Source organism: Vanellus vanellus (assembly GCF_965231255.1).
Source record: "Vanellus vanellus genome assembly, chromosome: 1".
Taxonomy (NCBI): Eukaryota; Metazoa; Chordata; class Aves; order Charadriiformes; family Charadriidae; genus Vanellus; species Vanellus vanellus.
This window is the reverse complement of record NC_138905.1, coordinates 13,571,373-13,586,394: the sequence shown is the minus strand read 5'-3', so window position 1 is coordinate 13,586,394 and position 15,022 is coordinate 13,571,373. Positions and strand designations below refer to the sequence as shown.

Below are 15,022 nucleotides of genomic sequence, written 5' to 3'. Positions count from 1 at the left end.
CTTAGATTTAAACTCAGGATCTTAATTTCAGACACCTATTAAATAAAAAACAAAACAAAACAAAACAAAAGCCCAACCCCCCCCTAAAAGGTCTGGACAATGGAAAGTGAGTTTTATGGTGACAATCTCTACTGAAAAATTCTCTACTAGATGGACCAAGGTGGCAGAAGATGGTGGCATTAGCCATAATGGCAAAGAATTGAGGAATCTGAGATGCAGTTTAGACACTAGGTTAAAGTTAACTTCGAGCTGATGTAAAGTGGACCCTGTTGTTCCTCCAGCATAGTTTTCCTGCTGGAGACTGGAAATACCAAAGTCAAACAGGAGATGCTGATGCTGTAACTAAAGTATAAGTGCCAAGGCAAGTAAAAGCGGCACCAACCCAGTGTTTGGGACAATAACATCTTTAGTTCAGACTATCCCTTTACATGCTGGAGGAATCTGTACATTCCCGATCATGGACTATGATAGTTTAGGTTTATCTCTATGTCTTAGGGCCCAACTAATATTAATGGGCTAATCTGGATCAGCTGCAGTACAACACTTTATGTGTAATTTATGAAGTAATTCGATCTATAGGCTAAACTAATTTATAAAATGAATTGAAAGATGGCATGTACAAGTAATAACTGCTATGAAAAAGCTTTCAGTAAAAAAATAAACTAATTTGAATCTTTGATCTTAACAAATGCAAAAGATCTGGACAATTCAGAACGATATTTTTAGCTAAAATGTTCTTTAAGATAAGGAGTAAATAAGTTTAACCCCTTTTACCCTTGTTGTGAAAAATATACGGTATACCCCTCAAAAGCATGAGAAATGAAATCAAGAATCGGTACTGTTTTGTATAGATCTTCAAATAGTACTTATTAGTGTTATGGGTTTCTTTCTAACTACTAAGGACACTGTGAAAACTAGTTAAAATCATTTTTATAAAAACAAATAAATTTGAAATTTCTTTAATAAACTTCATTTTATAATGAAAGTAAAAGTGGAACGATTTTGTATTGATAAATTTACATCCTCCTATTGGTTAACTACGAAGAAAAATAGCACAGCAAAATGTCATGGCATATATACTGTTGTTCACTAAGTATTTAACAGTCAAAATGAGGAGAGCAAAAATATAAGGAAAAAACCTATGAAAGTCAAACTTCAGAATCTAAGCAAGATCTAGGAAAATATATAAGTATAGAACTAGGATTATCGTTATTTTCTTTAAATTACAAAATATATTTATGGAAAATTATGTCAGCAGTGACACTTTGATAGGCAAAAGCTTAAAATATTAAATGGTCGGGGGGAACAGGGCTTTCACTTACGCCTACTTTCATAAATAGCTCTTGATTTCTCATACAGCTCGTATGGGTCAGGTTTTCGTGGATCAAAGGCCTCTGTTGAATCGGGAAATGAACTCCTGTGAAGAGTGGGTGGATAGGGAATATTCTGTGGCATAGCTGGAGCAGATAGGCTTGTCTGAGGGCTGCCTTGATTCTCCCATCGTTCCATCATCTGGAATAAAAACATACAGAGAATAAAGACGAAGCTTTGCAAAAACTGCCTTCCGCAGTGAGACCAAAGACAGTGATATCAGTTAAAGATGCATTTTGTAATATTAGTAAAGCCCTTTGCTGCCTTTTGAGATGAAAGGTGCTGTTTATAAAATTGCTTGATTAAATTTATTTGTTAATTTTTTGCTTATGGGTGGATGTGATGTCTCTCAGGCAGTATGATCCCGTGTGGATTAGGGTCCAGCATTACCCCTGGGGCATGTTGAGTATCTCTCACAGAATGCACTTATTGGAAGTTATTCTGCTAAAGGTGGAGTCTGCGGGTCTGTGAAGATAAAATTATCAGATTCATCAAAATACATAACTGAAAGTAGTGCTTAACAAAGAAGTGGCCAGACTGGGTAGCAACGGAATGATCTTAACGTTGTATCTTTTGAGAATGCATGAAAATAGCTAGCTGCCCAGGGAGAAGTAGATTACTGTAACTGTGAGCAGAATTTACAGCTTCAATTGAAGAAAAAGAAAAAAAAAAACCCAAGGGAAAATTATTACAGCAGGCATTTGAGCACCTAGTGATAGTCGAGTGTTCAATGATAAAATACAGAACATGGTGAGAGAAAAGTGGGCATTAGTCCGATGCAGTCTTTTTCATTTCTTACTATTTCTTCCTTATATCAAAAATTACATTGGTGTCATCCAGCCAAACTCCCAAGCACAGGATTTTCAGCTCTTCCAGTCTATTTACAGGAGAGTACACAGCAGTGTATTGTCTAAGCGTGAAAGCCACCTCAATCCATGTTTTCTCCAAGACTGCCCTTAGTGGTTGCACGAGTACATCAAGCCAGAGGGAGATAAAAGGACAGACTGCAAAAGAAGGATCAGGGATCTGCGTTTTCATTTTTGAAGGAGTTGACTACTAATTAAATTGCATTAGCAAATAGATTTGAAGAGGCTTAGTTAAACAAAACACAAATGTTTATCCCAGGAAACCAATATCTGGCTTTTCCTGTGACTGTTCCTGAAGAAAAGGGTGATGAGGCCCCCAGAACAGTGTGCTCTTGCACGTAAGCCAACAATCAGTTAATTACACAAAAAATGACTCTTGGAAACAAACTGAATTGTAATTAAGTACCGCAGACTTCTAGTGTTGTATCAGCAGTGCCTTATCAAAGATGATTGCAGGTTTACAGCAAATTTGCTCTACAAATTCTGTGATTATCATTTGCCTTTAGTTCCCTGGTTTCAGAAGGTGTTTGGCTCAGCAGGTAGGCTTTGCTCTCTATTCTGGTGATTAACAGCATCGGGCTTTCCCCACATCAAGTACATGTGGAGTACAGATGTTTTAGAGTCCTCTTGGAGAACATGCTGAGTAACTATCACTCTGTGCATCCCATGTGTTCTGAGACTTCGCACTTCAAAATAAACAGAATAGGGATATTGGCCATTTTAAGTTGTTGAGGACTTCATTATGTGTTCAGAGCAGTCTTGTAATTCAAACTATGCTTCTGTCAGAGTTTCAGCGGTAAGTAGGGCTGGTTCGTTGCAAACAATGAAGAAAAGGAAGATCTAGGTATCTCAGTCAATCATAGGATGACTGTCATGCATTATTATGTGTGGGATACGATATTTAAGTTGAGAAAGGGAAGTATTAGTGCTGTGCAGTGCTCATGATGAAGATAAGGAATACTGTATTTAATATTCACCAATGTTGTTCAAGAAAGAGACGTGTGGAGTACAGATTTTTGGTCAGATAAATGCACTATAGGTATGTAGATCCTGTGAAATACAGTGACATATGGAGATATACCTGAGTTATCAGTGAAATAGCTTTGGTACCGGAAAGTACCTATATATAGGTACTTTATACCAAGATAAATTTATCCTCTGTGTTGGGTAAATTAGCCTATGTGGCAAGTCACATGAATGTCACAATAATACTTCTAATAGCTCTTTTGACTCTAAAGGAATTGCATCAGGTATATATAAACATATATAGAGCATAGCATTGTACCATGGAAGTGTAAATTCAAAGGTCTCCAGAAACAAATCTCATTATGAAACCTATGCCTAAATAGAAAAGGACAACTGGGCTTAATCCAAGTTCCTTATGATCAGGGAAAATAATGGAGAATTATGTTTAGGTTTTGCCTCCAGTGAGGAATCTAAAAAAGAATATAAGACAGTGAAACTGAACTATCTATCTTACCACTATGAAACAGAAAGACATATGAGGCCCTGTCTATCTGGAAGTGAATGTTTTCTAATTGGCTGGACAGTACCAGAGAAACAGAACACTTACCTCTTCCAAAATGTGAAACTGAATAAAATTAAAATATTTAAAGAAGGCTTTAAAAAGAGAAAGGAAAATATAATTATCTTTGACGAGCAAAACTGTCCCTGGAGGAAGGACAATAAACTGGTTAAGCCCTACTGAGTCCCATATATCTAATTCTAGCTTGCTGGTGAGCTCTAAATCTTTAAGTGTGAAGTTAAAAACTGAGCAAAACATTCTTACTTGTGGGTATTACTGCTAACATAAATATTTACACGAACAGATAAACACAAGGGGAATTATATCTCCCAAACCCCCATCAATTAGTTAAATAGTTACATAATGTTTTGCAACGTGAGTTATCGTAATGCTGGCTCACAGACAAAGGTGCTCTTGGAAAAGAGTAAGCATGGTACTGAGCGCAGTGCATCACATCTAATCTGGGTAGTGACTTGGTGACAGTGCTCAGGTTCATTTTGCACTAATCAAATCGTGTTACATATGATATATATAATATATGCACTATATACCTAGAAATAAGCACTGCATACATAGGAAATTTCTGTCAGCCCAGGTTACTCTGGGATGTTGGGCACACTGAGACGCAGTGCACACCATCCCTGAGCCTCTGCCTCAGGGAGAGGAGCTTGTCTCTTCTCCTCTTTCAGCCAATGGCCCGTGGTCCCCTTTTTGCTTTAAAGAATGGTGGGTTCTTCTCCCCTGAGCATCAAGAGAGGCAAAGGGACAGCAGTAGTCACCCAAGCAGAAAAGAAACCTGGGTTTGGGCCATCTACAGTTTTTCTTTCCCGTCACACACCTACAGGGCTGTGCTGTGGTGGTGGAAAGGCTTTCTAGGCCTCGCGGTGCTGGCCTTGCTGCTCCAGACTGCCTGCAGACACTCACCGCTTCAGAGGCACTTGGTTTCAGTCTTACCTCCATGTCATGGGCACTAGAAATTGGTGTCTGATCATTTCGCTAGTTAAGGTGGTGACAGACAGAGGAATGCACGCAATCTTAACCTGCTTAATAATTTGTAGACTCTCTTTCTGAGACTCCCCCAAAATGGGCTAGCTGTGTATGGTTAGCCTGCACTCAGGTACAGTACCTGCACACAACGGTGTTACAGTTTTGTGTAAGCCCTGGTTTCCTGACTATTGCATGAAAAACTGCATCACTCGGGTTGCTTCTCTAGATTTTGATTATTGGCAAGTGCTACTCGAGTATGAACTACTATACTGTTTATATAACAAAGTACAGGCAATTGTTAACAATATGCTGGTATTTGTATCTTTGATATGTATGTAAAGAGGGTGAGTGCTGACAATGGGAGGTCTTTGAATTTGGATCTTTAGCAAGTAAGTTCCAGGTTCTCTATTTCATTGCTTTTTACGTGAGATTAAAAGTTGAATGTCCCAGTCAGACAGGAGCTTTAAATGGGTGAGAACAAGCTAGCCCTTAACAGTCAGATTTATTTTCACAAGTGTCCTGCTACTTAGATGAATAAAAAGCCTTATGCAATACTTATTGCAACGTATGGCATCCTTCCTCTCACCCTTTACATCAAAAGCTCTGCAAACTGAAGCAGCCTGATGGAGTTGCATCAGTTGATTAATTAATTGCTATTTGTATTTGATGGGCTACAAAAAATATTTTAGTATGCATTAAACATGTCATGATCCATTATGAGAAGACATGAAGTTGTCCAGGTTCAACATATCCCCCTCCTCCCCCTCCAAAAAAGCAAGCTATAAATAGTTTAAATTATATTGGTATTGTTATTCCTATTGTTCTTAGAAGCCTACAGGCAGAGTCCCGTTTTTTTCCCTACACACCTCTGATGAGAGATAAGTACTATTTTGAGGTCTTTACAATCTACATAAAAAAAGCCAAGTTAAAAAAAAAACAACAAACCAGACAACCAAAAGTAGCAGCCTGTGATTTCTTTTTACACTGTGAATGTCACGATTTAAAAAAAAGACGCAATGTGGCGTCAACAGAATAAATGCAGTCATTGCTTAAAGTCTTACAGTAGGAAAGGTCTTCATACCTTGGGATTTAATGTCAAAATCATAGAAACACAGAAATGTTGGTTAGAAGGCACCTTAGTAAGTTATCTAGTCCAAGCTCTCACGTGAAGTGTGCCTATTTCCAGCTCTAGATCTACTAATGCAAGAAAGAATAACAGTCACTTTGAGGATGTTAAGCTCAAGTAACTTCTAAACCTGAAAAGTGTGTGTTGTCCATTTCAAAGAGATTGCCAACTAGAAGGCCAACTAGACTGGCCTCACTGCTGGGGCCTTCTGCTGCCTTCTCGTCCAGAGCCACTGCATTTCTGGTTCTTGACACCCATCTTAACATTGAAATGTTCCTTTCTCCAGAGCACTGCTGGCAGACTCCAAGTCAACAGATCTGCAGAGTTTATTAGTGAGGCCACCCCTGATGCTGTCTCACCAAGAGCTGGGGCACTGTTGAGAGGTGTCTCATGAACTGGGAACAGGAGGGTTAGATGACAGTCTACAGAAATTTGCTTTGAATGATAGTCATCTTATGAACTCACTGTGTATAATTTTGAAAGGGAACTTACAGGCTTTGGAGTTTTCCATGGAGAAAAGAAACCTGAAATAAACAAAAAATAGCGTTAGCAGATTTTTCTGATGCATAAAGAGCGGAGGCTAAGTGGCGTCTATGCTCCCGTTCTCATTCAGGTCTGCAGGTAATATTGATATATATGAAAATTCTCTACACACAAGGGGTGAAAACACAAACCACAGGGGATAATTTCTAAGAAAAAATATATGCAAATATATATATACACACAGACACACACACATATATATATATATATGCAAGTGGAGCTATTGAGATCATTGCCATACTTTACAAACAGCATGGGATTAGGTTGAAATTAAAAGAACTGAACAAAAGGTCTTCCAATTGTCTTGGTGGACATTGGATAAGACACCAAATGACCTGATATTGATGTGTCAAATGCAGTCGCACCTTTAAGAAGAAGCAATTCAGAACATCCCATCAACAAAACCTAATAATACAAGAGATTTTTTTAGAAAAATAACTGGAGAAAAATAACTGTTTCATCAATCTAGATACGGTAGCAAAATTTTGGGATGGTTGCTTTTTTTGATACCGTTCTGTTTTTTTGTCATAGTTAGCAAGTGGTCTGACATGACTGCCTCTTCTACACAACTAGTTATCTCCTTTTCCTTGATTATTGGCTGACCGATAACTTTAGTGACTTTCATGAATTGCAACTGTTGTAGCTTACAAATGTTTAAAACTCCAGATATGTCCTTTTCATAAAAGAAGATAATTTGAAACACTCATTGTAAACACTGTTTTTATTTTATGCAGCACAATGTTAAAAAACTTACAAAATATTAAATAAAAAAGAGCATTTAAAAAGATACTGGGTCACTTTTTTAAAAATACCAGCTTTCTGCATAGCTTTCATTAAAAACCTCATTCTCAGTTTAATAGCAGGTAAAAAAAAAAAAGTCTGTGGATCTGCCTAAGTAAGATTAAAAGCTAATAACAAAGAGCTCATTTGTTTTGTCAGAAACACAAATGGGGCTTAAATTGAGACATCTAATAGGAAGGCTGCTCTTTCACTCAAAAAATGAATTAAGCTGTAAGAGTACTACTGACTTCATTATTTCTTTTTCTAAGGTGAGTCTAGAAAAAAAAATTAAAATCACAAGAACACTAGGGAAGGTATCTCTCTACAGAGAACTCACAACAGAAATTATATTTGTACAGAGTATTTAATGTTCCAGAATTCTGTGGTAATGAGGTAATTTTTTTCTGCTGTGATACCCAATTAATTTAGATTGAAAAAATCTTGGAGAGTAAAAGCCTTTTGCAGAGAAACACTGACAGTTTTGTAATGCTGACGTAGGTGCTGATAGTGCTTTTAAACAAAAAGTATATTGGGAAAAGTAAGCCTGCAAAGGTTTATGTTTACTGACTCTACAGTGTTTGGATAAAAACTGCTTTATTAACAAGCAGAGAGATTTCTTCCCATCTGCAAACTCAAGCTGAGACAACAGGCATTCTGTATAGATCTGGCTTGTACATCACCTTCTGTATTAAAGACTCTGTAGCAGAAACTTATTTAATAACTTCTTGGATGGCAGATGGCTACCTTGTTACCTGCTATTGTTCTGTACAGGTAAAAAGAGTGAAAGTTAAAAAGCATTTTTCCCCTCAAAGCTAGAGATAAGACTTGAAACTTGCAAGGAGGTTTGCTGAAAGGTAGCTCAAATCAATGTACTACACTGATTTGGTGTTTGGGAAAAATTGGTAGAGGTAACACTCCTCCCCACTGGTACTGGTGCACCTCCCATAAGTCATTGTCAGCAAAAATTGCTCCAGGTAAAACTGAAATGCCATTTTTTCCTGTTTATTTACTGTCTCCGCCTAAAGATATATTTTGTTGGAGTTATCAGGAATTTTTACTATCAATTACTAATAAATTAAAAAAGCCTCAACTAAAAAAATTCAATTATCCACCCAAACAAGGAGAACTTATATTTAGCTTGGAGGCTATGGGCACAGACTGCAACATACAAATGACAACATCTACACTCAAAACAAATAAAAGGCAATATTTATTCACACAGCATGAAATTATGTTAAGAAAACTAATGGATATAGGATGCCACGGAAGTAAAAGATCCAAAGCAAGACTGTAGAAAAGTATTGGATATCCATATGTGTACAAAAGCATGTTAGAAGCTAAAATCTTTAATGGTAACAAACCTTGGAACTGATATTAAAATCCAAACTTCAGATTTAAATACAGATATTAGATCAAGACCTCATGTAAACTGAGATGTTCTCTCACCTATGTCAAAGACCAGGGGCTAGCCTAAATAGGTGAAAGTCTAATTCCACAAAGCAAACCCTATCTTTCATGTATTTCAGGGCAATTTTAATTTTGCTTCACATAACATCTATATTCTCAGTCAAATTAAACACCCTTTTTCCCAATCCAAACACAACTGCCCTTTAGACAATGCATGGCTTTATCAGTTATTGAAGATGAGACTGATTATGGATAATTGTTGTGAACCAAACATGTCCTGAATTATCACTGGTATTTAAATACATGCAACCATTGCTGCAAATTCAAGAATTCAAGAGTACAATGCATAAGTAGAACATGGTAAGTGTAAGGGAAACTTCACACGAAAAAGCGTAAAAGCAAAATGCACTTTCCTGTGTGGTCTGTGTGGTCCCTTCTAACATTCACCTTTAGATTTTGTTCTGCATAAGTATGGGACCAAATCCTCTACGTATAGAAAAATTCAGGCTTGGAAGCTCACCTGAAGAATATATCTTAATAATGCGTATTCAGTGCATACTCAACAGCGTTGGCCTTCTGCAGCCACTTCTACAGCTGCCAGTGAGAAGCAGTGGACTTTCACTTAGTTTGACCTCACTTCACAACACCACGTTTTCCCTTGATTTTCTGGCACTTGTTCATTATCTGCTGTGAGTTTTTCCACCAAGAAAGTGGGACCTTACTACATAACAGCCGCCAGCAGGCTGGCATCAGTTCAGTACTGATTTAGAGGCAAGACTGAAATTTGTTCTCCAAAGAGTGCAACTTTCAACTTCTGATGAGGATTAATACAGCACTAATACTGATTGACCTCCTAATCACCTGACATCTAACTAGGCACACATACCGGGAAAGCTCTTATAACCTCCTTATCCCACTCCCAGATTTCCACTTCTTGCTCCCCAAACCCTCAAGCCCCTACTATTCAACTTGTGATGTCTTCTATGAAACCTGAATGGCTGAGAATATTTTATATACACATATATATTATTATTACTATATATACATGCACATACATGTATATACATATATACACACACTACCCCTCTCTTCACATACAGTTTTAAAATTTGAAATAATAAAAGCCAGCTTAGATCCACCTAAAAGTACTTCGTGCAACCTGTTCTTCCCATGAGTGTCTTTCTGCTCACCCATGTGCCTGACAACCTTCCCTTCTCCTAAGAGCTTCACCATGTAAGTTGTGGCTTACTTTCTGAAGATTTCTGTATCTTTTAAAAAAGTCTTTATTAACGCTCCTTGGAAAGGCAGCAGTACAGGTTAGAATTGCTTTTGGAAGGGAGAGCAGGGTTACTGGCTTCTGTCAAAGAGCACCCATCGCTGCTCAGCTAGATGCTAGCAGGAAAATACTATGGTCACCACAGAGAGTAATGTCATGTAACGTGTAAGGATGTGAGGGTAAAATAGCTCACCTCATACACTTCTCTAACGTTAGTTTTGTGAATACAGTGATTTATGTTTCAGTGTTGACCACTTACACTCTAATAAGGTACAGCAGCTGGTGGCCAACACCTTTATTGAAATTTTAATTGTTTCATTTTAAATAAATAAGCCGAAGTACAGCAACAACCATATGTTTTTTTAAAAATCAGAATTACATTTTCTCATTAAGCAGTGTTAGAGAAATTATTTTTGACATTGCTTTTTAAATTATATTTACCACCTTCCAAAATGAACTTCCCTGGAAATCAGAGTTGTGATGGTTTCTATGTTGTAATTTTACTAAAAAACACTACTAACAGAAAAAAAATTTGGATTCAAATGTATTTGGAGGAAAAAAAGATTTTTTTTTTCTTTTTTCAAATCAAGGCAAATTCCAGCTTCAGTTTACTGTACTTCTTTTCAATGAAGATATCCTATAACAAAAGACAAATCACATCACACTCATATCTATTTCTTCTTTTGTACAATTTGAAATATGCTATTGTCATAAAACATGCTTACAGATTTCACGTGCCTTACACTTCAGTCAGTATTTATTGTTGGAAAGCTTGGTTTTCTAAAAGCAGCTTATCAGACAGGACTTAGAGCATTTGCAAGATAGAGTCCTGATTTATTGCTTTTTTTTTCAGTAAAAATCCTGAATTGGGCATATTCTGTAATGTCAGTAATACAAACCCCGCCTTTGGTTATTAGTCTGCTGCCATGTGCACGCTTTTTGCTGCATTTCTATCATCTCCTTTATTCTTTTCCACTAGACAAACCAGTTTCCTCACTATTTTGTATTGATTCTTGGAAAAGTTCTTAAGACCTTGTAAAATCACAAGTAACTAACGTAGGTGTTGCCAAACCACAGGATCGTTAATGATGTTCACCTCCATGGCAGACATGTACGTATAATTAAGCTGAAGCCCAGGAACAGTTTGATTTCTGCAGTGACGGCATGTGGTAGTGCTGCAGGGAGGAACTCAACAGCGTCAAAGATAAAGCCTTTTCATCCAAAGCAATGTTCAGGGCACGTCAACTTCCCTCCACATCATGGGTTTTTTTGTTTTCTGTGTGTGTGTCTGTGTGCTATAAAAGCCTTGCTGCATATGGCTTCCTGAGCAAAGCTGTCCCAAGCACTGCACAGACCTTTCTCACGTAGATGCTTGGAAGTCAACGAACAGATGGCTGATGAGCACTCCCAGAGCATTAACTGACTCCATGGGCATCTTATCAACGTCCATGTGACAACACCTCCCTTCAGTAAAAGTGTTCCTTTCTAGAAAAGTTACTGTATAAATTTACTGTAGCAGTAGATTTTTTTTTTTCTGTACTTTTTCTTTCTCTTACTGGGATCCCTGAGATGTCTATCAGTTGCCTACATTTGGGCCTCAGTTCCAGAGGTGTCAAATACCCATTAACTTCAAATGGATGTGACAGTGGAGAACTTCTCTGAGAGTTCAGACTCACAGTGTACACCGTTAGCAGAAGGCAGGGGACTGGTTCTTACCATTCATGTTACATCTGCCTTCTCCTTCTGTTGAGCTGTGCTAGGTGTGGTTGGATTAGGCGCACAGAAGTCAAGCTACAATTGGGCTCACCCATTAAGATGCAAAATATCCTCCAGCTAAAATTCCAAAAATACTGGTGGGAGACATAATGTTGGTTTTCGGTTGGGTTTCTTTTTTTTTTTTTTTTTTTTTGGCATAAATAAAGAAAATATGTAGCATTAATTCAATTATTTTTCAAATATTTTCCCCTTTTCAGGAAAACAAACCTGATCAAGTTGAACAAGCAGATTCAAATAATTTATATGCTGTAGCAAACAAAATCTAAAAGGAAACAGTGAATTAAAATAGATGCAAATAATACTTATGAAAACAAGCAGGTGATAAAAAGTCTGAACTGGTCATGTCATATTTAAAATACCAGATGATGTATAGGGAATGGCCATTAGAAGTTCCATTTCTAATAAAATCAGTCATTACCACATAATATTTTTTCAAAGGTCCATCTCTTTCAAACAGCCTTAAGTATTGTGCTCTTACTCTAGCAATAACAAAAAGTTGGTTTACCTTGAAATAAAGAGTAGGTGCGAGAAGACTGGGAGCTTTAGCTCTTCAAGCATAGTTAGCTAGTCCTGTTGTCAGCTGTCCTTCAGAGTGACCATGCCATGCCGCGGAGGATCCATTTGGTCAACGCTTGGTATGGCACCCAAGGCAATGGGTCAAAAATCAGCCCACATCAGAGTGAGATGAATGACCCGTCATGTTTGATCAAGCCCACAACATTATATATGGTTAGACTCAGTGTCTTCTCCCTTGCAGTAGGCTACACACTGGCAGCAGGGCACGTAACCGATGTAGCACTGTGCTGCAGTGAGATGAAGGCTGGTTACAGTCATCAGTTGTTGTATCAAATGCAGGTTCAGATTAATGAAACTGAAAAATGTCTGTCTTCTTTAGGGCTATATATGTATGCCCTGATGTTTTTATTAATCAGTTTCGCCTGAAAAAACCCTAGCAATGGTACAAACTGATCCTCAGCCGTTCCTTGTGGTGGCACTTTGCTTTATGCTCCACTATACCATTGCTCCTGATCTCAACCCAAGTGAGACTGCTATAGAAGTCCAAATCAGCACTATTTTTCATTCTCTTTGGTCTATTACAACTGTGAAAAGTGACTCCAAAGAACGAATTCATTCCTGCCCACAGATAATGACTTTATGAATGTGCAAGGCAAAGAGCAGGCACAGTTCACAGGAAGGTCAGCTGGATCTTTATACCCCGTTGGGGTAGCACCTTCTGTGGCTCATCTCTTCTCCAGATGACTTGAGGGTATCGTGAGTCCAAGTCGATATTTCTTCCCCTAAAACTTTCAGATTTCTTGATGAGTAGCATAAAGTGCAACATGGAGAGGTTTATCAGAAATGAGTGGAGGTAGAGGACTGCCTTGGGAAATTAAACTTGATCTCATCTCACTGAAGTCTATAGAACTGATAAAGAAAGCTTAATTGACTGTGAGATCAGGTACTAAATCAATATTAATGTTTTTATACGTAGGAGCACTTTTTGTGAAGTTCGTGAAGTTTCACTGCCCTAGCCTTCTTGAGTAAAAATTTTTCAATAATATTCAGATCTTCACAAATAATTAGAAAAAGGATAGCTATTCAAAGTCATGAATGACAGAAGTACTTGCTGGTGAGCTGGGATCCTCACTGGTCACCTGTGTCTATGAGAATATCCTCTAAAATACACCGGAGAATCTCAACCTGCCATGAAGTTTTCACTTTCATGAATAGCAAAGAGTCTTTGTTAACAAGAATACAGGCATCAGAAAAGGTCAGAAGCTGGCATAGTAATGAGTTAATTTACATTCTAATGGACATACAACTATTTATTTTGCTTGGCTGCTACAGGTCTGTGAATTGCTTATCAGTCAGAGATTTGAAACAATTTATGAAACTAGAAAAAAACCCAACAAACTAAATGCCATCAGCTTCTGATTAATCTGGATGTGAAGCAGAGAATTTCTGGATCATAGCTAAAACAGCGCAGAGGGAAATTCAACATTGGCAGTGACGGTTTTTGATGCTTAAATATACTATAATTAGGAAGAATAATAAAAATCTACAACAATTTCTGGAAATCACAGAATCACAGGATGGTCGGGGTTGGAAGGGACCTTTGGAGACCATCTGCCAAAGCAGGGTCACCTACAGCAGGTTGCACAGGAATGCATCCAGGCGGGTTTTGAATATCTCCAGAGAAACAAAATTTTGGAACAAGCACCTTTTATGTGGTCAAAAAGAGCAGATTATTTTCCACAGATGAAGTTTGATACTTAACACTTACAGAATGTTACAGTGGGCGACACTTTTATATGAACTTTCTTCTCTTTTCTGGCACCTATTACCAGAACAGTGTTACAATGTTACAGATTTATTTCCTTTTTAATAGCAAACCGTTTTACCTGAAGAACTGCCGTGCCTCAGAATAGAGAAAATGCTGCTTCAGAACAATTCAGAACAGATTTTAATGGGACAACTTGACCTGTTCAGAAAAAGATATCTTACGGAATGGAGGAAGACCCTTGTCTCTGGCCTTTTCTTGCAGAAGTTCCTACTAAAAGTTCACATCCTTAGGTCCGTATCCTGGTTTATGATTTGCAACTGCAAGTAGTACTGGATGAACTGTTATTTTCCTCAGTGAGGTGTATAATATACATTTTTAATGCAATTACTAACCTAATTAGCAAGTCTGCATGCCCAGCTGCTAGCACATGATGAGCAGAGAAAGAGATTTCAGAAGTTTGCTCACAGGTTGTGAACTCTACCAACACGTTGGAAAGGTCAAGAAAAAGAACCTTTTGTTCAGCAGAAGGAAATTTTCCCTGAAGAATCCCCAGTTTTGTTCCTGTGCGTTGTCCAACGACTGCTGCTAAAATCAATGTTGCTAGTTCAGGTGTCCAGGCTAGGGATGACGCTCCTTACTGGACTCCTCTAATACTGCAGGAGTTAGTAATGCAAATTCTGCGCCATCCTGGGCATATGCACTGTGTCAGGCAACTCTCCCCAAGCAGAGCAGACACAGCAAGGTGAAAAGACTGGTAGATGTCACACACACTGAACCAGCAACATAATTTAGAATATAAATTGAGTCTTCGGAGTCCTGACAGCTTGTGACTGTTGCTTTTAGAAGAGCTTGTGAGAAATGGCATACCCATAAAGACTCTGTACGCTGGCTAAGAACATCTCTGGCTATTCAGCCTGGCTATACTGAAAGCTAATTTAAGCTTCAAAACTAACTTTTCAGGAATGTTGCATCATATTTTCAGAGCTCTCTGAAAGTCAGAAACTCTGCCTAACTATGCCAGCATCTCTGCTCTTTCATGGATTTAGAATCTGCTCCCATTTAAGCTTTTAAACTTTCTAAG

The 15,022-nt window shown here is 38.0% G+C and overlaps 1 protein-coding gene across 2 annotated transcripts in view; it reads right to left on the bottom strand.

Annotated features, from left to right (window-relative positions):
• Positions 1-15,022, bottom strand: part of MAGI2 (membrane associated guanylate kinase, WW and PDZ domain containing 2) — a gene marked incomplete at both ends in the record, with an annotated part of 783,510 nt that overhangs the window by 88,010 nt on the left and 680,478 nt on the right. For both annotated transcript variants that reach the window (XM_082498651.1, XM_082498652.1), the window contains 2 exons: positions 1,323-1,512; positions 6,368-6,399. In XM_082498651.1, coding sequence (XP_082354777.1) covers positions 1,323-1,512; positions 6,368-6,399 — 222 coding nt within the window. The remainder of the gene's footprint in view (positions 1-1,322; positions 1,513-6,367; positions 6,400-15,022) is intronic.